The sequence below is a fragment of the Caloenas nicobarica genome, chromosome 4 (assembly GCF_036013445.1).
Source record: "Caloenas nicobarica isolate bCalNic1 chromosome 4, bCalNic1.hap1, whole genome shotgun sequence".
Lineage (NCBI taxonomy): Eukaryota > Metazoa > Chordata > Aves > Columbiformes > Columbidae > Caloenas > Caloenas nicobarica.
In genome coordinates, this window is record NC_088248.1 from 34,945,854 (window position 1) to 34,967,057 (window position 21,204).

Genomic DNA, 21,204 nt, shown 5'->3' on the forward strand with positions numbered 1-21,204 from the left:
GACTCTCAGAAAACTGCCTAAGTTGGTTCCATATCAGAGGTACACCTCAAAAGACTCTCTCTCACAAGGCAACTAAGATCAAACTTAAAAAAAAACCCAAACCAAAAATATTTGTTTACTTTTTGTAGGTATGTGTTCCCATTTGCCATATCTATCCCTACTAAAATAAAACTCTCTTCTTTTGCCATAGACTGAAGATTTCTCTGAAGCTTTATCTTCAAGATGAAGTTCTTACTAGTGGTTTTCTTTTTCTTCTCATTCTCCTTATGGGTTGAAGAAGTCTATTCCAAAGAGAAGTCTTCAAAGAAAGGAAAGGGGAAAAAGAAGCAGTATCTATGTCCATCGTATGTTCCTTATTTCTTTTATGCTTTTGTATGATGGTGATCCTGTCATATTTTTATCTGTTGAAATTATGTGGCAATTGAAGTAGAAGGTGATGCTTTCTGCTGAAAAAACGGGGCTCGGGGTGGGAATAAGAGGAAGAGGGTTTGACCAGCATCATAATTAAGTTCTGTCAATGAACGCGTTTCTTCTGCAGCAGGTCTTCTGTTTTAATGAAAGCAAAAATCTAACCCATAGTAAATCATTTCTTCCTTTGCAGGGGATTCCAGCCCAGTATCTTGCTATTTATGGGGACATAGTAATGTAGCCCCATAGTGCTATGCTGTCTAGCATTGTGCTGCAGGTATACTGAGAAAAGCAAGGAGGATGCAAAACTGTCGTACTGAAATTCAGTTTCTGGTTAGCTTAGTTCTGTAAGAAGAGGCTTGTCCTTCACACATTCTTACTGCGTGTTGGATAGAACTAATGTCTTCTGCACCTTCAGTGATTACAGTGCTACAACATGGAGGTGGATTGACTGTTGCTATAAGGCATGGCCTTATGGAATAATCTCTGTGTAAAAGTACAGAAATTAAAATCTGTGTTTGCCCAGATGATTAGAGAACCTATTCTGGGCACCTGTGATTACTTGATGTTAAAAATACTGCCTCTTTCTAGTGCCTACCACGTTTTAGGTTGTGATCCACAGGACAATACAGAAGTTTTATTTGTGAGGTCCTCTTTTGTCATTTTCTTGGCCAGCCTTGCTCATGTTTTTACTGTTATGGTGTAAATATCTGAGGAAAAGATCGATGGAGTACAATAAGTTGCCAATAAGCGCAGAAAAGCACTATGCCTGAAATAATAGAATTGTTCAGGCAAATTTAAAACACATTTATTCTTTGATCGTAAAAGAAGAAGACTGGAAGATGAGACTGGCTGTTTAACATTAATAGACTTTTTCCAAAGAAAATTTGAAAAAATAAGTACAATAACGAGACAGAAGCAATGTTTGAAATATACTTTTTAAAGTTCCCACTCTTTTTAAGTGTTGGCAGTGATGTTTATTTGCAACCCAAAATCTTTAGAAAGCTTCTACATGTGATGTTTTCATTCTTTTTTTATATCGAACCTGAAAAATGAGACATATCTTTGCATTTGAATACATTAAGGTATGAGTCTCAAATGTGATCATGATACATCTGATATGACCCCTACCCATTCTATCCCCTTTGAACAGTTAAGTTGAGCTCTGTCTGGAGCCTTTCATCTGAGCTACAGTGAGGATTTGTAGCAAGGAGAGAAATGTCATAGTTCTCAGGACAGGCTTAAGCACTGAAGTCCTCAGAAAGTGAGTTACACAGCTGGGAACTGAATCCAGATCTTCCATGGTCTCATGGAAGCAGCCAGGATTTGCCTCCTCTTCTTGACTTGGTTTTAATTATAATTCAAAACTTCGATGTCATTTTATCTTGATTAAGTGGGTAGTTGTTTGTTTGTTTGTTTTTCTCTTAAGTACAGTATTTTGTGGTACACTGTTCTTTTTGATAACAGTTGACTTTAGGACCATTACATATTATGTCATTTGTCACCAATATACTTGAAAAGTATATATATATATATACTTGAATAAATGCTATAATTTGTGAAGCAATACTTTCATGTCCCAGTCACTTGAAGCTTTCTGTGAAAATACTAGCAGAATGCAGTATTTGTCTGATGTATCACATGTCCAGTGTTGCTAGCTAGAATTAATTGCCATATCAGTTAGACCTACTGGATTTTCTGGATAATGAACAAGTTGTCTATATCTTACTTGGCTGAAGTTCATGGCCTGAGAGACAACCACCTGTAATGGCGTGGTTGCAGGACTGCTGGTTTTGTGGCTGGCATCTAGAAGACCTCACATATGAATGAGCAATGAAAGTCAATTCTGTCTTGCAAAAAATTATCTAATGCTTTCTTCACTCAGGCTACTAGTGGCAAACTTTTAGTCGTCAACATGTTTTTTATAATCTTTCACAAAACTTCATTACCTCATGACACTCCGCATTATAAAAAAGGCTGCCTATGCTTAGTAGTTTTTTTCTTGTGGGGGAAAAAAAAGAAGTGAGGAATCTTTCCTCAGAAACAAACAAAACACAAAGTGGAGTGGGAATTAATTGACATGATAAGGGTTGACCAAAAATAGTCTCAAAGGAAGTGGTTGAATGAAAAATTTACTAGTAAAGCACAAAAGAAATCTTTTAGAAGAATGCAGTGTATCTTACTTAAAGAAAGTAAATTGGATTTTGCATCATTTATAAAATTGAATAATACAAATTCTTAATGAAAGCATACATTTACAAGTTACAGTCTTAATCTACCTTTATTTTATATTGGCTACTAGTACAATAAAATTCAAAGCTTAATTGTAACAAATTATTGTTTTTGTTTCCTTACAACATGTGAAAAGCTAAACTTTATCTCCTCAAGAGAACAAAAAACCACACTCTTAATTACATAAGGAATAGTCTTCTCTTTGCAAACTTTATAATGACATTCAAATGTATGCAAATAATTTTCCAGGAAAGATTTATGCCTGATCTGACGTCTTTGCTTGAGTTCCATAGTTTGATGTTAAGAAATGGGTGGTTATAAGACTGGTTTGGGACTTCAGCATGAATTTGTTTGTGTGAAAACTGTGCATACCTGAACTTTTCCTTTTATGGCTCTCCAGAATACAAACCTTTCACCAAATGTGCCCCTCTGGCATCAAATTAACTACTATTAGAATAAGCTGAAAACAATCTGATTAGAAACACCATGAACAGTTCGTTATTGTCTCATAAACAGATATTTGCTTCCGTCAATTAGGAGAATTCTATTTTGTATCTTAGAGCAAAACCTCTTACTTGTGATTATTCATAACACTGTACTTCTCAGTGCATTGTGTGACAGTGGCTTGACTGGCCATCTTATTTTCTTTTATTTCTGAAACTGATTTTCCCAGATTTTTTATCAAGTAGTTTCGTGAAGCTGATGCTTAAACACTTGGTTCTTATTTTAATTTAATGATTGCTCAGAACAGATATAAGATTTCACGTCTTACATTTAGATAATTTTCCTTCTTACCTCAGGCTTTCCAAATGAAACATAGAGTAATTATACTTGCATCTGATTCCTGAATGTTTGTTGATTAACAAAGAAATTTATATCTTGGGCCTAGAATCTTATAATAGAGAGTACTGCAGCATAAATCTGAGAAGCCAGCTGCCACAGACGCATAGCGCAATAAAATCTACAGCTGTAGCGTAACAAAGCTCTTGCCTTTTATATCCATGGAAAATATTAAAAAAACCCAAACAGGTCCACCTCTTAGCTTATTTTGAAATTCACTATACTGAATACAGATGATTTCAATAGAGCTAGAGATTGATTTAGTTGGTGGTAGACTACCCATCAGCTGTATTACCTCTATTACTTAGTTCTTATTAATTTCTTCATAGTTTCTCATAATACCTGTTTCTGATAAACACGTTGGATGCTTAGCTATGACTTTTTCTCAGAGCACTGCTGAAAAATGTTTTTCCTTTTCTTACAGCATAATAAATACTTCCGTTATTTTATGATGTTTGAGCTGCTGCTGTTATCCCCACAATCCTTCGTAGCCCAGAACATCTCTCCTCAAAACTACTTGTAAGATCTCTAGACAAAGGAAATTATAAGGAAAGGGAAGTTTGGTTATGACTGTGTTGTACAAGGCATAGGGATGTAAGAGTGTCAAACAGCAGCTAACAAAATCAGTTACAACTGTGCTCATAATTACAACTATCCCTGTAAATTATAGTTCTAGTTTGACTCTGCCGTTCACTTGCACAGTGTTCACTTCTGAAGATCCCACGGCATCTCTAATGCTACGGCAGTGCTAAGAGTATGACCTCAATCTCATTCTTTTGTCTGGAAATCAGGACTGTGCTTTTAAAATAGCATCCCTCCTCACCTTTATGCATTTTTCCATGTGGAGGCTTATGTCCATGTAGAAGATTAACTAAAAGCTGTATGATATCTATAGAGACTCTTTACCCACAAAGCAGGACTGCAAATCATATTTTGGCATGTATTCAATAAAGCGTATCAGCCACTTCAGAAACTGTGAAATGGCCCTCTAAGCCCGCCAGAAAACATGGCTTGTGCCATCTGCCAGGGCAGAAGCTTAGAAAGGTCACAGATACTAAGGTTCAATAAACAGCTTCCTTTAAAAAATAACAACAAAAGACAGTGGAACTAGGGGAAAAAAGCCTTTCATGTGTTTAAAACAGAAAGTTTTATGAAAGCCTGTCCTAAAATATCTCTTGGTTAACTGTCAGTTTCTGACACACTCTTCCCGTAAGGACTGAAGTAGAAGTTCAAAGTGTATCTTGTATCTTGGATCCTCTTCATCTTCCCATGGACAAGGATTTTTTAATTATGTCAAATGTTCGGGGATACATGGTCTCTATATCTGTAGTATGTGATCATCTCCAAAATGTAAATGATGGGCAAATGGAATAACTTGGGTCTTCATTCCCATCTTGTAGAAGACACTGTTGATAGTTTGTGAAAATTTTTATTTATAGACATGATGGGAGGGTCGATACAGTTTGTGGGAGAAGATGGAATGAAGTTGAAAGAAAAGCCCGAGTCTAGTTATGGAAGCAGTTACATCTCACAGTCATTCTGAAGATAAGTACATTGCAGAGCCCAGGTCTGGCTCCTATAAAAATTCTTTTGCCTTGTAGTAACAGCAGTTCGTCAATGGTTTAATTATTCTGTAGCATGTAACTCTCGTGGAAAGCCATGATACTGGACAGACAGGGCCACATTCCACTAGGTTTGGGAATTTGTTTTCACTGTGAATAAACTTGCTGGGGAGTAAAAGATAAAGCTATGTAAGCAAAACCTAAGTTCTCTTGTAAAACAGTAATTAAGCAGGGTAGGCTGGTTCTCATTCAGTAATTCGTCCTCTCAGTGAGCAGTGTTTATTCTAAACACTGTAGTGATGAGACACTACAATCACCTGGTAAAGTTACAGACTTTGTATTTCATGTACAGCCTCTGGACTGATAAAATACTTGGATCTGCAGGTTAAATTGTATCCCCTAAACCTAAGTGCAAGGAAAACCACAGGACTAAATTCTGTTCTCAGCTCCACCAAATGGGTCTTTGAAAGACATGTTACACAGAATGTACCTCCACTTATACCACCATACAAGGTGGATACATTTAACGACATCTGTGTATTATCTCAGCACTTGGAAAAAAGACTGGGACAAGGAACAGATGTGGGTAATTTTTTTTTTAAATGCCTGTAGTTCTGCTTAAACATCTGGATGCTGATCACTTTTCATGTCTGCACGCAATCACAGAACACAGCAGGACACCCGTTATGCACAAGGGTCACTTGGGTGGTGACTTCAGTTGGATGCGGAGGTGCCTAAGCTCGAAGCAAACAAGCCCATTTTAGGAAAAGGAAGCACAGTCAGCTTGCTGTGAGCAGTACTAGTCAGGCTGGATGAAGTACCATCCTAACCTGGTTCTGCTGGTTTGGGGGCTGTTGTCTCTATGGCGGGCAGATGAATCAGCTTGCTTTTCTCAGGTTTCGGGAATAATAAGAAGGCACTTCAGATGACCACATAAACACTCCTTAAGGCATCTGACCCTGGAAATGTTGAATGTGAAGCCACAGTTGGACTTTGGGGGTTTCTGATAGACAAAGACTGAAGTGGTGACACTAACTGAGCTACTCACACCACACAGCTTCAGGAAGGTTACTTGCTTACGTTCCCACATTAGGAGACTCTGCTCTTTGGTCTGTCTACAGTAGGAGATAAAAATTGTGAGTTATTTAACCCCCACAATTCAGAGTTCACAATTCAGGATGCCCAATCTGGGTTTCTGTTTCAGATTCTGCTAGGAAGGAACCTTTCTCTTTGTTCGCCACGCTGCATTACCACCAAACTTAGGTACTGAAGTTACGTATCTATTTTAGGTGTTTAGCTGTCAGCTGTGTTCGTGAGGACACATAAACAGTTATTCAGAGTTCCATAGTTTTAATGTAATTTGAGTGGTATCAGTTTGCATTGGAGGCATGATAATTATTCTTCCTAGTAATGGAGATGTCACCCAGTACACTTTGAAACTGTAGCTATTAAACATACTAGAGAATATGGAGATCACTCAGAAGAATGCTATAGTATCTCATTGATTTGTATTAACCTGTTTTTATGCTTTGAGTTATTGCACTCAGAAAATCAAATGCCTGCAAATCAGAACACTGATAGTTTATATCAGGGAAATAGTACTTACAATATATAGTGAGATGACAGATACAGCATTTCCCGAAACTTATTTTTAACATTCTCAGATATACACTGCCATGTTATATGGCTAGGTTGTCAGTTTTCATCACATAGATTAGATAAATTGTACTAAAATCTGTTGTTTCAGCGTTATGTAGGAAATTTTGCTGGAGATAACTGAACAGTGTGAGTTGAAATGTATATTTTTATACCAGTCAGACAGTAATCTAGAACTATGTGAAGGCAAAGCTTAATGGTACGTTATGCAAGCTATGCACTCTAAGCCAACACCAACAACAGACTAAGCACGCTGCCTGGCTGCCTGGGCTGCAGTGCATTAAAAGATGGCATGTGGATATGTCCCTGTGACCTGCCCTTCTTTTTTTTTTCTAAATTGTCATGCCATAAGTATAAAGTATGTTCATGTTCTCTTCTAAAATCAGAGCTTCTTCAGCATAATGGGATCTTAAGAGTAGGAACCAGGGCAGTAGGTGAATTAATATAACAGCAAAGGTTCTCCTTCCCCATTGTGTAGAATATTGTATATAGCATTTTCTCTAGTCATCCTCGTGTAGCACCGCATGTGATAAGGACTCCTTGTAACTTCAGTCAGCTCTGAGAGACTAAATGTCATGATAACCAGCAGAGATGTAATGTCTTACTGGCACATTTGCTTAACACAAATGTAAGGAAGCTATATCAATTTCAAACCAAGTGTAATATATGCTGCCTTTTGCCGCGCATATCTGCTTATCTGAACTTCTGGATTTTGATTATTAAATTATGAAAATAATTATCTGTTGCCATCAATTGAAAATGTTAATCATTCTTCAAAGGCAATGATGAAATGTGTAGAGATGTAGTGGAAGAGGAGATGAAGACCTTACTGCATACCCTGTGAAATGCAGTATTTAAAGTCATTCTTTTAGTTATCAATATCAGAAATAACCTCTCAAAGACCAGAGAGAGGCCAGCCATATCACACAGAGATATTATGCTGAAAGACTAACCATACTTTGTTGTTTTTTGGTTTTGTTTTTGTTTATTTGTTTGTTTGTTTTTTCTGGCTTTTGAGGACATTATTTGTGTGAGAACACTTTTGAGAATACTGGGGGGTTTTTTAAATTTTATTTTATTTTTTCCTCCTCCAAGGAAAAACAACCAACCAACCAACCAACCAACAACATACTTTTTTTTTTTTTTCCCCCAGAATTGTTACTTAGGCAAAATTCTTGTTAAGGCAATTTCTAGTTTTACTATTACTTGCTTTTAAATTCCCTTTATAGCAACTGTGAGACTTCTCTTGCCTTACCCTTTGGTATTCACCATGTCTTGCTTAGAACTCATCAGTTACTGTGAAGAGTACCACTGCATTTCCATTTCTTAATGCTTTCCAGCAGCTCCACATACATTCAATGCAAGTTGAAACAAATATATTAAAATTGCAATGCATGCTGCAACTGGTGGAAATCTAAGGGTAATCTTAGGCTAGTTATGAGCTTTTCACAGATGTGAAAATTGTAGGTTGAATAAGAAAAAGGACCACAGTGAAAATATAACCGATACACAGCAGAGGGTTTTTCTTCTAGTAGCTACTCCAACCATCTCATTCAAATTCACCTTTAAAAAGTAGCAATTACTGAGCCTCTGTTCTTCTCCCAACTCAAAACAGCCAATGCTTTTGTATATCGCTTGGGTTTTGTATGAATGAGGATAAATGTGTGCACGTTACATTCGTATAAGTTCAAGACACTACCCAATAACTTACGGAAGATATAATCATGATGTTCTTTACCAGAAGGCGGTGCTGCCACCTGTCCCTCATCCCATCACTGTCTTCCCAGCCCAAACAGACATGTATATTAACATACTTCTGCAGTGCAACTCAGATCTCACAGAACTACAGCCTTATTCCTCTTACTTGAAGAGATAAATAAACCTGTCAGCTGTATTTGGCTTTCTTTTGCTGTTTGATGCTCACTTATTTAATTTCTCTGACTTCTTTTCCTCATTGCATTTAACAAGCATCTGTATTTAATTTATGTGTCCATGTTATCCCATGTGGTTCAAATTACCATCATCACTATTTAATGAACTTCTTTGTATAATCCATAGCAGATTTTTTTTTTTTAAATAGGACTGAAATTTGTTCATTAGTCTTTTGGTTTTGTTTTGGTTTGTTTGATTTTGTTCATTAATACTGGGCATATATGATTTAGAAAGGAATCCTATTGGTTGTGTTAAGGAGACCCTCCTTTCATAAATATAATTTCTCTAGGCATCTGATATAGGTGTTTTAAATGTTAAGATGTGTGACCTTCAAGGAGGCAATGCCATGAACCTTCTTGTATATGATATAGTACTGTGTTGCCTGCTTTTTTAATGGTTAAATGAGCAGTCTTTTCTGTCTTGTTCCCGCTACAAAATAGAAAATAATCTTAACATTTAGCTTTATGTTTTCCTATTGTCCAATTAGTGGTAACTGCAAAAAAAGCGTACAAAGTTGGTGTATGATATTTCTATAGCAAAGTGTTCATTGGTAAAGGTCATCACTGAAAACAACACAAATCTCGAAATTACAGAAATAAATTAGTTCCTTTGCATAATGGTCCAAATCAAGTCAAATATAAAAGCTATAAACACAATCCTGGGAGAATTGTTTGAAGGTGAATTTATCAATTATTTGAGAGGGTTAGAACACCTATTACTATTTAATCATTCTAATAGTAGGTTAGCAGAGGTTTATTGTATACAGAATAAGGACATACTAGTGGAAGTTAACATACGACACTAAAAGTGAAAAATTCCTTATTTTATTAGTGGACCTTTTATCTCGGGATAAGTTCTAATAGAACAAGTAGTTCAACTGTATGGTGGTTAAGTGTCACACAGGTTCCAGTGTGTTCGCAAGAGATGGGTGGGGAATTATATACTGCAGTCATTTAATGCCACTCCACATTTTTTTCTTGTCCTGTATGTTATAGTTCAAGCTATACTCATGGATACAAACTTTTTGGTAGCTACATCTTTGAGCAACCTTCAGAATTCATACTAATCCTGCTAGTGACTGGTGAGTAGTCTGAAATTTCAGGGAAGGCTGAGTGGTTATTTGGTGTTACAGCTGAGTTTAGACATACTTTTCTCCCTTATAAATAACATCAAGCAAATACAAGCAACTAGTTAAACAGATATGCAGCTTTAGGTTTCAGAAATGTCCTGAATACAATAGGGAAAACAGAATTCTGATTATTTTGTTTCTGAAGGATAGAATGCTCAAAGGGTGTCAAGAAGACTATGACAGAATAAAGTGCCGTTATGTTTACATAAATGGTTGACATGTTTTTTGATAATAGGGATCTCCTTCAGAGATCTGTTTATAAATATCTTAGCTGTTAAGTGTTAATTGCGGAGATTAAGTCTCATTGTGGAGGCATAGTAAGTGCTACCTAGTCAGCAGATCCTGTTCAATTGCACCATTTGTTTCCTTATGGTTTGAGTTAAAACAGTTGATTTTAAAGGTGGAGTTATTCGTAAAAGCTCTGCAAGAGCTAGGTTCTGCTCATCTCCAGTTTTCAATCAAACAGTGATATCATGCAATGGTGACAGTTATTAATTAACTAGTTAATTAATTTCCCAGTAGTCAATAAGAAAGTTGCTGAACAGGAGCTACTATAATTTGGCATCTTAACATCAGGAGATCTGATACGTTCAAACAACTTTTTTTTTTTTCTTTAACTGTCTAAAAGCCTTTTAGAGAGTTAATATTTTCTTCAATAAATTTTTGAATAATGCAGAAGTCCCGGAGGACATGAAGGAAACTGAAGGATGAGAAGAAAACTAGCAGTGAACCTAGATGTTATAAAGAATAACCCACAAGTCTGCTAAGCTGACATAGATCTGGGAATGAATAATGAAAAAAATAAATTAAGTAGGGTAAAGGACGCAACAGCAGCTGATACTGATTACAGAAAACATTTAGGAAATAAACTGGATCATTTTAAAAAATAAATTTGTACATTTGTTTGCTGGAGGTAATAGTGTTGATGTATATGACTTATGCCTCAGTAGGGTGTTTGTCTTTACATGGCATCTTGGTTACTAAATTATAATGACAGAAAGTCAGCAGAGTAGTCATCATAAAATGGATGGAAAAGTGATTACAAGACAGGTTTCAAAACTGGAAAACATCACTGGGCAGGTTCCACAGACAACACATAAATTCATTTACATGACATTATCAGCCTGCTAGGTGCTTAAAGTACATGGGGCGGGGACTGATGCTCCCTTATTGCTTTTTATTACACTCAATTTCATGTTACCCTTGTAGCTATGTTTACCCGTCACAGGTTCTTTTCAATTTGAGCGATGGTTTTTGATTTAACACCCAACACAATAACACCCAGGTCAATGGAGATGTTTAAATCCCCCCTACAAAACCGGAGGAGAGACCAAGGCCTCGTTTCCTATAATGAAGCTTTTGTTAGCACTTGACAACGAGACGACGTGAGGGCTCCAGCTCTCGGTGGAGGAGCTGGCGCGGCGTGGTTTGGCACCTGCGAAGTGCCCGTCAGGTCAGTTACGTTCTAATCTGACAGTCGCTAAAAATAGCTCAGGTGGCTGCTTTCTACTCCTGAAGAAATCACATCCCTCTGGATATTTATATTAGGAGAGAAGGGAGAGATTAGGGAATTGCTGTTTATTTCCTTCCACGTTTACAGTTAAGAGTATATAGGAGAGCTTTCGCGTTTGTTATAGTTTCTTGAAAAATACTGAAACATCACAAGGAAAGGAAGACCGTACAGTGTGGAACGTGAAAATATGGAACATGTGTTGCTCATGAAAAGGCATTTATGGCGTGACTTTAAAATTACTTAAGTTTAAGCACACAGTTGTTTCTGTCTTAATAGTAACTAATGCACGGGTTTTTTTTTTTACAGCCAGCAATCAGCTGAAGACCTTGCAAGAGTACCTGTCAATTCTACCAGCAATATCTTGAACAGGCTATTGCTCAGTTATGATCCCAGGATAAGACCTAATTTCAAAGGTTTGTCAGATATTTCAACCTTCTTTTTAATCTTTGGAATTTAACTTTTGCTGTTTTCACACATAGAAAATCTATATAGAGATAATATTCACAACCTGGATTGTGAATACATTTATTCAGTCCTTTAAAGATATGTTAGTAATACAGCTTACACACTTTGGGATTTCAAATAGGTGATTAATTTAAACACATTCTCAGACTTCAAAACATCTCCTTGGTAGGCAAATGTTGTAGAAGTCTTCCATGTAGGCAAATGTGATTTTCTTAGATATGCAGAAAAGATTGGAATACATATTCTCCAAAAATAATAACTTATACAGCTGTAAGTTATGCTTTCCAGGAACTAGATTATTTCCCTGCTGGAAAAAGACATAGACAATTTTATTACTTTGCAGAAACTGCAGCTTACATTAGTCAGTTCTTCCTTTTTAAAACTTACATTTAATTATATGTACAGTAAGATATTCTAATATGCATATCAATAGTATGAGAAATTTGGAAATCTATAATCTTGACTGTACTTTTGGAGAGACCATTTTCAGATGTTCTGTTTAACTAAGTTTTATAACTATATTAAAACCTCTGTTCTCAGCAACTGTCTTGTTTCTTTCTTATTCTCTGTAGAATCATATTTATGTGTTTTCAGCACTGAGCCATGTCATGAAGAATAAATGTCCAGCCCCTGCTCTACCTGTTCTTCTGCATGATCAGCTTGTAATCACAAATCATGTTGCAGATTTCTGTAATCACAAAGCACATTGCAGGTTTCTTTATATTTTTGATAACCGTACTGGCAGTCTGTTAAGAATCAAGATGGAAAGAAAAGGGAGAACAAGTAATGTTAACTCACGGGGCAGTGGAAGAAAAAGAACATTTTCTGACAAGTGATTTGCCCATGTTGTAACATTCCTCACACATGGCTGATTTTCTTGGATGGGAGTTCCTATTCAAATCTGGAAAAGATAGTACACTCTTGGCTACTAGTGATGTGGTGGGTGCTCTGTCACATGCATCAGGCACTAAACAGAGTATTATGCTGATTGCATAACCAAAAGCACCACACACAACTGGTGTGATTTAAAAATTTAAAAAAAAAAAAAAGAAAAAGAAAAACACCAAGCAAAACAAACTGGTTTCATGGAAGACACTGAAATTGGTGAAATTGTATTTTAGTGATTTTCTGGTGACCGAAGAGAACTTGCTGAGTTTGAATTTATGTATGAAAAGTACACCGAAGTATTGTATGCAGGCAAGCAAACCATTAGATGAGGCATTTATTACTTTGTATTTGCTGAATTAGTCAAAATAGTCTGCACATATTCTTATATGTCTCTATTGCTGAAAATAGGAAGAATTCCACTGAATTAAGTACTTGTAACAGTGTAAATGAGATCAGATGCATGCATCTAGTGTACATACTGACAATCTCAACATAGAGGTGCTAAATAAAGCTAGTGGACCGTAATTAGTTCTCACAACCATCAGGCCACTTCTCCCTGCTTCGTGATAACTCTCTGTTAACACCAGATTAAATGACTGCCAATCAGCTCCCACAGGGTGACAGAGGGCAGATGTAGCAGCTGTCACACCGTCCCTCTTCAACTACAGGAATCCTGACTGTGGAAAAGAGGAAAAAAATCCAGTCCGTGTTAATATCTTTACAGCTGCTGGCTTCTAGACATTTTTCTTGGCACATTCGTAACCATTGTAAAACGGAGCAGCCTTCCAGCTGTCTTGCACCAAGGCAGGGTAGCTATGAAAGCTCCATGAAACAATTTTTGTCTGCCTGTATTCATACTTTACAGTTATGTACTTGACTTGCACATAGAAGTATCCTCTTAGAATATAAATAAATACATCATCATAAATCATAAACAGGTAATTTGGGATGATAGATCATCCTTATAACCTTGACAGTTAAAAGTGTCTGCCACTAGAAATGTGAATTGCCCCTACCCATTACAATGTGTGCAAAGGTAATACTGGATAATGCATGCTTTGATAACAGAAAATCGTGGAATCTGAAAGTTATTCAAATTTATGATCTGTGAAATGCTTTAAGCTTAGCACTCTAGACTAAGGATTTTTTTTTCTGTTTTCTTATCACTAGATTGAAAAGAATTTTTGTAACTTCTATTGACTTTCAATGGAAATAGATCAAAACACAGCTTTTGAAAGCTGCGTATATACTAGCTTGAAAAGATAAAGTTGTGTGACCCTACAAAAATACATTTCATATTGTGATACCAGTATTAAGGAGCTTTAAAAGAGGGATAAGGTACCTTTACTGGATTGTGCAATTCACTAGTTATCTTCTTTTTTTTTTCCTTTTTTTAAAGGAATTCCAGTTGATGTTGCAGTTAACATCTTCATTAACAGCTTTGGGTCAATTCAAGAGACAACTATGGTAAGACTCAAATTAAATTAATATAGCACACATGGAGATTTTCTTATTAAATTAAATTTAAATTTAAGGCTGAGAATTATGAACTATAACAGAAATAATTTTTATGATTGTAGACACTGAGAATTGAGTTAAAAGGGTTAGTAATTGGCTGTGCTTTATGTCATAAACCTATTAATCTGTTTCGCTCTATATTTGTGTACACCTTGTCATAGCTTTTAGAATCTGAGGTGTATGAAATGAAATCCATGGTTTCTAAAAGGCAAGAAATACACTTATTTCCATAAGTTATTAAGTTCAATGGAAGAACACATTTGGTAGTATGAATTAAGTAATCTTTCTGGGAGTTAATATATAGGTTGCTTGGTGTATTACTAAAGAAGAAACTAGGGCTGTATGTGAAAGTGAAAGAACATAATATGCATAAGGCTGAGTCATACAGGTTCTCTGTTTTATGTAGATCTGAGGAGTAAATCATGGAAGAATAGGAGGAGAAGGCGTAAAGGAGTAGGCCATCAATGACCATACTCTAACTCCTGTTTATTTATTGTGTGAGAAAGAGAAACTGAGGAGTGAAGTTTCTAAAAATGTATTTCCAGTTGTCAGAAAGTTTCAACGTGTCAATAACAGCACCAAATAATCCTCATTAACATTTTGACTTTTTTTGTTTCTATAGGAAATAAAATCTATTTCAAAACAAGAAGTCATTTCAGCAATGCCCTTCCAAATATTTTGGGATTTGAATACCTTTTTTGCAATGGTATTTCCAATAAATACTGTCTAAATTACTGCAAAAAAAAAAAGGTGTTTAATTGTTGAAGATGTTCTAACCTGATTAGGGTTTTCTTTTATGTAAAAAAGAGAGGAGCACACCATATCTTGTCAGTACATGGGAAGCCACAGCCAGAGCATGCACTCAGCATGGGAGTTCTGAGGTGCTCCCTGAGCATCCCATTTAGAAATAACTTGGGTGATCTGCTGCATCCGAAGCATTGAGGCAGTTCCCAAAATCAGGCTGCTCTTTTTAATGCTGTGACAGCACAGAAGCAATAAATCATAATACGGCTAATAAATAATAAAACACCTTTAGTTGTCGGTGGAAGTACCCATTTCAAATTCAGAACCCGCTTATACGATACCCTAGTGACATCTCAGTTTGACTGCAGAGCTGCTCAAAGTCAAACATGTGATGGCTGAAACAGCTTTTGAACAGCTTGGCCAGAAATTTCTGTTTCTTTAACTAGGAGTGAATAAAGATTTGCATTTGATTGCAAATGATAGTAAGTCAACTAATAGCATTAGTGGGAAATGATAGTAAAACAAAGTATGTAAGTATGCTAAAGATACCTTGAAATTTATTTCCTGGAAACAAAAAGGAGGCTGAAGTTTAAAGAGGGACAGGGAGGAAGAGCAGGAAAGTGGGAGTGAGATAAGTGTCTAAGGTGGCAGGTATATTAGGCCAGATGGCCCTTTCAAGTTTCTGAAATTTATTGCATACTTTAAAAAGTGACTTTTGCAGAGGCTTTTTTACAATTCACCCAGATCCAAATAGTAAGAAAACATGAATGTAAGGGGTGTGCTTCCCTGCCTCAAAATTAAATATGCTCCCTACAGCAATGTATGTCTGTGAATTCCTGATGTGGTCACTCACAAATTTACTAGGATGTTCTGTAAGATAAGTCATGCTCTCCTCCATGTTTCAGAACTTCGAACACCATCCTTACTTTAAGTTATGCATTTATTTAGATTTCTATGTCCAGCCGACCACCATGATAGCTAAGCGTGTTTAGGTGAATTTTGGATTACTGCTTGGTTGCCTTAATGTATCACAGGAAGCAATGACAAAAGAAATGGTTAATCTATTCTTCCATGTATCACTTGGGAAACTCTTCCTGCTGCAGTTTTTGCAAAATCTATGTGGGGTAAAGCACTTTGTTTTAGCCAAGCCAAAATGACAGTTCCTTCTTTCAGGTGATGGAAGGGTGGGGAAGAATAACCACGGATGCTAGGTGTTTGGAAGTGAGGTGGTGGTAGAAGCCTCAACAAATAAATGTGCAGAGTGCCTGTGAGAAAAGGTTTGAATCTTATATTCAAGGTTTGTACTTGCAGTGTAACCTTTCTTCACTGACTTAAATGGCAAAACACCACTTCCTTCTTCTCCTTTACTTTAAAACATTGTAGAAAGGTCTTTTTAATATTTATGTAGATAAACAAAAATCGTTTCCTTATTTTAATCTTAAAAATTCAATTCTCTACTTTATTAAGAGACAGTGTTATTATGCTTCTTTTCTTTCTGTGAGTGCAGTTCATGTAGAAAAAGCCTGTCATGATCTTCTATGTGCTCCAGTTTGCAGAAAGAGATGTATTGGCTATGCCTGTTTTCTGGCCTGAGGAGTTTTTCTGGCTGCATGCCCACTGTTTAGTAGGTTGCATTTGAAATATTTCCTAGAATGCCTCCCCTTTCAACCTCCCTGAAAACAACTTGCCTTCTGTTGGAGTTTCATGGGAAAACAAATCCCTGTGGAATACTTCTGTGATTCTTTTTACCTACCAAGTCCTCCTAGCTCTAATGCTGATTAATATCTCTTCCACCGCTGCCCCTAGTTTAAGGCTTTTTAATTGCTATTTGACTCTCCTTTATTATGAAATGTCAATCATTCTGCAATATTCGAAGAATGTTTGTAAAATGTATAGGAGGAAGACCATGTGCTTCATGCAGAACACTTCTTCAGCCCCTATTGAACCTAATTGTAGTACACATGCTGAATCTTAAAATTCAATGCCAGGTTTGAGAGGACTGGTTGCAGACTTCTTTCAAGATAGACTTGTACCAGATCATAGTGTATACTGCTGTCAGATGCTGTAATAGTTCATATTCTTCTAAAAAGAAGCCCTTCTGGACATCATTGTCTGGCTAGCCACAGTTTTATATCCTGACATCTCTTTGCGTTCTTCTACATTTCCTGTATTGCCTCTAGTATGTTGGTGGCTTTCCTCTCCAAATACACCCTGTCACAAGTTCATAGTCATTTAGGTGAGTTTGAACTTACCTATCTTAGGTTAATGTGATTTTTCTTCCATTGCCTTAAATGGGAACAGAATCAAGTTCTTAAAATGTTAGAACATCCTGTTGTTAAGTATACTTAAGTTCATTTGTAATAGAGCAAAGAAGGAAATAACATAGCATCTACCTGACCTTATTTCCAATTCCTATTTTGCCAGTGCATTCTGCTTTTCAGTGACATAAACATCTCCTGAATGGGTAAGCTGGAGGCAAGTGTTGGACAATGTTTATCATTTGCCTATGGCTTTCAGAAGGCATTTTATTTTGTTAAAACTAGGGTAATGCACTTGTTTATGGGGTAATTAATTTTGGTGCAATTAATAGTGTAATGCTTGTGAGCATGAATGGTATGCAGTATTTATCTCATATGGTTTAATGTAATTGTTTTCTTTGAGCCAAGAAGTGCATATGGAATGGGAACTTCAGCAAGAAGAAAGTAAATTTTCGATTATATGCATATAATCGAAAATATGCTTTCTGAGATAATGACCTGAATTCCCTCCTGTTCTGAAGCTTTTCTGTGACAGCCTTCCAGTACAAAGTCACTTCATATCAACTATTATTTTATACTTCTTATTTACTTTGACAAGATAATATAGGTCTTTGTATAAATAAGAGTCAGACTACGTATAGTTTCTCAAAAAACAGACTGCCAACAAGTTCCATGTCTCTCAGAAGTATGCATTAATACATGTTGCCTCAGTTCTTTCTACCTGGTTTTGCTGCTTTCGTTTTCCTTACAATGCAGTAAGGAAAAATATTACAGAGTATATTTTAATAAAGAAATACCTGGGCTGATCTGACTGGTGGACTGAACATGAGAAAGTGGGCACTGTGTTCCAACTAACAGGTTAAATCAACAGGGTAAATTATTCTGCATGAGGTCTTAGCCAAGTGAACTCCTTCCTCTTGGAGTTAGCATGACTGTCTCAACATGGCACTTGCTTTGGACTGCAATGTATACGTTATAGGAAGTACAACAGAAGAGAACTCACATTGTATTAACAGAAAAATGTGTGAGAGGGCATTAAAGTGTAAAATAAACAACTTTATAAAATTAGTTTGTTATGCAGCATACATTAACAAACCAAAAATATGTTGAGAACCTTCATTCACAGGTTTCTAGCATTTTGCTATAATTGTAAAGCAGTAGCAGTGTTTTCACTGCTCTAAAATTGTAAAAGACACTGCCCTTATCTCAGGATGCTTTGTACCTAATAGAGAATTACAAAAAAAAAGAACCAAACCATAGAAGTCAGCTAGGAAGACTGGAGATAGATGTTACCTTACATGTAGAATTTTGGTTTATTTGGGGTTTTTTGTGTTGCTGTTTTGTTTTGGTTTTTACTTTATTTCAACAATACCTGTATTATTTTTCCTATGTGTGATATGCCTACTTTACATACACATAAAATAGAAGCCCTGGCTAAAATGTAAATGTAAAAAGCAAAAAGACTTAGAGGTAAGACTGAAAAATCATAACTGACATACTGGGTCAGATTTTTCCTTTGGTTGCACACAGCTTTCACTAAGGACAGAATGCATGTGGGTATCGTTTTGCCCTGAGACACATGCTACTCCAATTCCCGAAGGCGAAATTAGGCTCTCATTGAGCATGGCTCTACTACTGTCCATCCTTGAGCAAGAGTCCTGCTGAATTCAGAGGGAAGTTTTCTCTGTGTAAAGTCTGATTCTGTCTCTTTGAGACCGACTCTGTTTCTGCTTTCATCCGTGCTACCTCAGTACTTGTGTTGTAAGCTGGCATCAGTTCTCCTCAGTTACCAAAATAGTCCCAAATCACTGTTACAAGGTCTGAGGCTGTACTCTGGGTGTCTAGTGTAAATTGTATTATCTACCTGGTCTGTTTTCTGCTTTTATAGCGTGATATTTTACCATCCATGTGCCACTTAACCAAATGGAGAATAAGCTGGAGTTTTCACTCACGGGATACCCTGATAGAAGCAATGTCGTGCCTGCTGCCTGCAGCAATTTGGTGTAGTCAAGCTATGGCCTGCCTCTGTCCTGCTGCGTGCTTTTCTCTATGCTTAGGGAACAGAAGACTACCATCAAGGAGACAGAAAAATGATCCTAGGGGAAGAATTTGGCCCTTTGGAAAAAAAAAAAGTTACCATATTCAAAACATGAGTGAGACATTACCTACCAATTTGTAGTGAACTTAACACTTGCCACTGTCATTTGAATAGTGATTACTCTCTTTGTGATTAAAAAATCAGGGCATAAATTGCTTTTCTCTTCAGTCTGATATAATGGTTGACTTTCTCTATGGGTTTCTGGCTACATTTTTGGCTTATCTAGTGTTCATGTGTTCTTCCCATCAGGATTATAGAGTCAACATCTTTCTAAGACAGAAGTGGAATGACCCCAGACTCAAACTGCCCAATGACTGGAGAGGTTCAGATACACTGACAGTGGACCCAACAATGTTTAAATGTCTTTGGAAGCCAGACTTATTCTTTGCAAATGAAAAAAATGCTAACTTCCATGATGTCACACAAGAAAATATCCTCCTTTTTATATTTCGGGATGGAGATGTCCTAGTCAGCATGAGGTATTTTATTGATATATTTCTGCACTTTTTTTAAAATTACCTGATATGTGATATATATGCTGTGTTAGACTTAGCAACATAATACAGTTTATGACTAATATTTAAATTTATATGGCAGTATGTAAACGATACCTTAATAAATTAAATGTGTGTAAAGAAATCAGATGACAATGATTTAAAGCATGTCAGTTGACAGCATAACAAGTACTAGAAATTTGAAGTACCTGTACATTTGTATGTCATGTTAAGCTAGCACATTAAGTAAACTAGTATTATTGGAAATATTTTAACCCTTTTGATAATTGCTTGGATTCTTTGAAGTATAATGAAATGGATATCTGAAGTAAAGCCTTCAGCAAAACAATATAATTTGCACACTGCTTGAATTTCTACATCAACTAAAGAAAATGATGATTACTTATTAATGATATAGAGAAAGGCAGAAATTACAGAATCTGTGAATATAAATGTTTTGTAAAGTTTTGGACATAATCCTGACAAAGTTCTATGCCTTACTGGGTATAAATTTTTTCAGAAGATCCCAAAATGTTGTTTAATTTCATTGCAATTAATGCATAATATTTTGCGGTTTGACTTGGTTTATCAAAAGTACACCATGCCATAAAAATAATCATCCACTGAAAATAGCAAACTGATTGATTAAAAAGGATCTCATAGTGAATTACAAATCTGGAGAGTTTATAGACACAATGATTTTTGGAGATTAAGCTCAATTTCCTAGAGTGAGTGGATTTTCTTCTAGTGTGATAGAGGAAAAAATGATTACCTGAATATACTGCAACTTTACCGTTAAGAGGGAACCACTGAAATTATGGTCACATGAGCTATTTCTTCTTGGAGTAGAAGTGGCTAGAAAGAAGAAAGAAGATGGGAGGGTCTGGGGTCCTTTTTGCCCATTCCAAATCAGGATGAAAAAACTCAATCTCAATAATTTGCCGACAGTGATCAGAAAAGAAAAGATTGGACAATCAAAGCATTTCATTTGGTTCACTCTGAAGGTCCTGGTTCTGATTTCCGTTGTTTATGTAGCATGTTTTGAAGTCTGTAGAAATTAATATTTCAAAATAGAAAATCGCTTTCAGCTGTAAAAGAAACTTCTCTTTTGAAATAGGAAATGTTGAATGAAACATTTAAACTTTTTTCAAATATTTTTCCAGATGGCAGCTATTCGTAAGTGAACTTAATTCAGTCAATAGGTTAGGCTAGCGAATAGTGAATATTGAGTGAATACTGATAAATGTGTTTCTGATGGAAAAGTTCTTCTCTGAAAACTTCCAAATAACAAAGCCAAATTCAATAAAGTTTGAAATTAATGTCATCCTCTAAAAATATTCTGTTGATTTTAATAATATATGTTCATAAATGATGTGTGTGCAGATAAGATTAATTTTTGAGGCACTCTGCTTTGGTGACATGCTACTAAGATTTTCATTTTTTAATATATATTATTGCTATGCCTTG

General features: G+C 36.1%; 1 protein-coding gene across 1 annotated transcript in view; it reads left to right on the plus strand.

The window, feature by feature from the left end:
• Positions 1-222: 222 nt before the first annotated feature.
• The window catches only part of GLRB (glycine receptor beta), a 43,447-nt gene continuing 22,465 nt past the window's right edge, over positions 223-21,204 (plus strand). Inside the window, exons 1-4 of the mRNA XM_065634060.1 lie at positions 223-344; positions 11,579-11,685; positions 14,025-14,092; positions 19,493-19,722. Coding sequence (XP_065490132.1) covers positions 223-344; positions 11,579-11,685; positions 14,025-14,092; positions 19,493-19,722 — 527 coding nt within the window. The remainder of the gene's footprint in view (positions 345-11,578; positions 11,686-14,024; positions 14,093-19,492; positions 19,723-21,204) is intronic.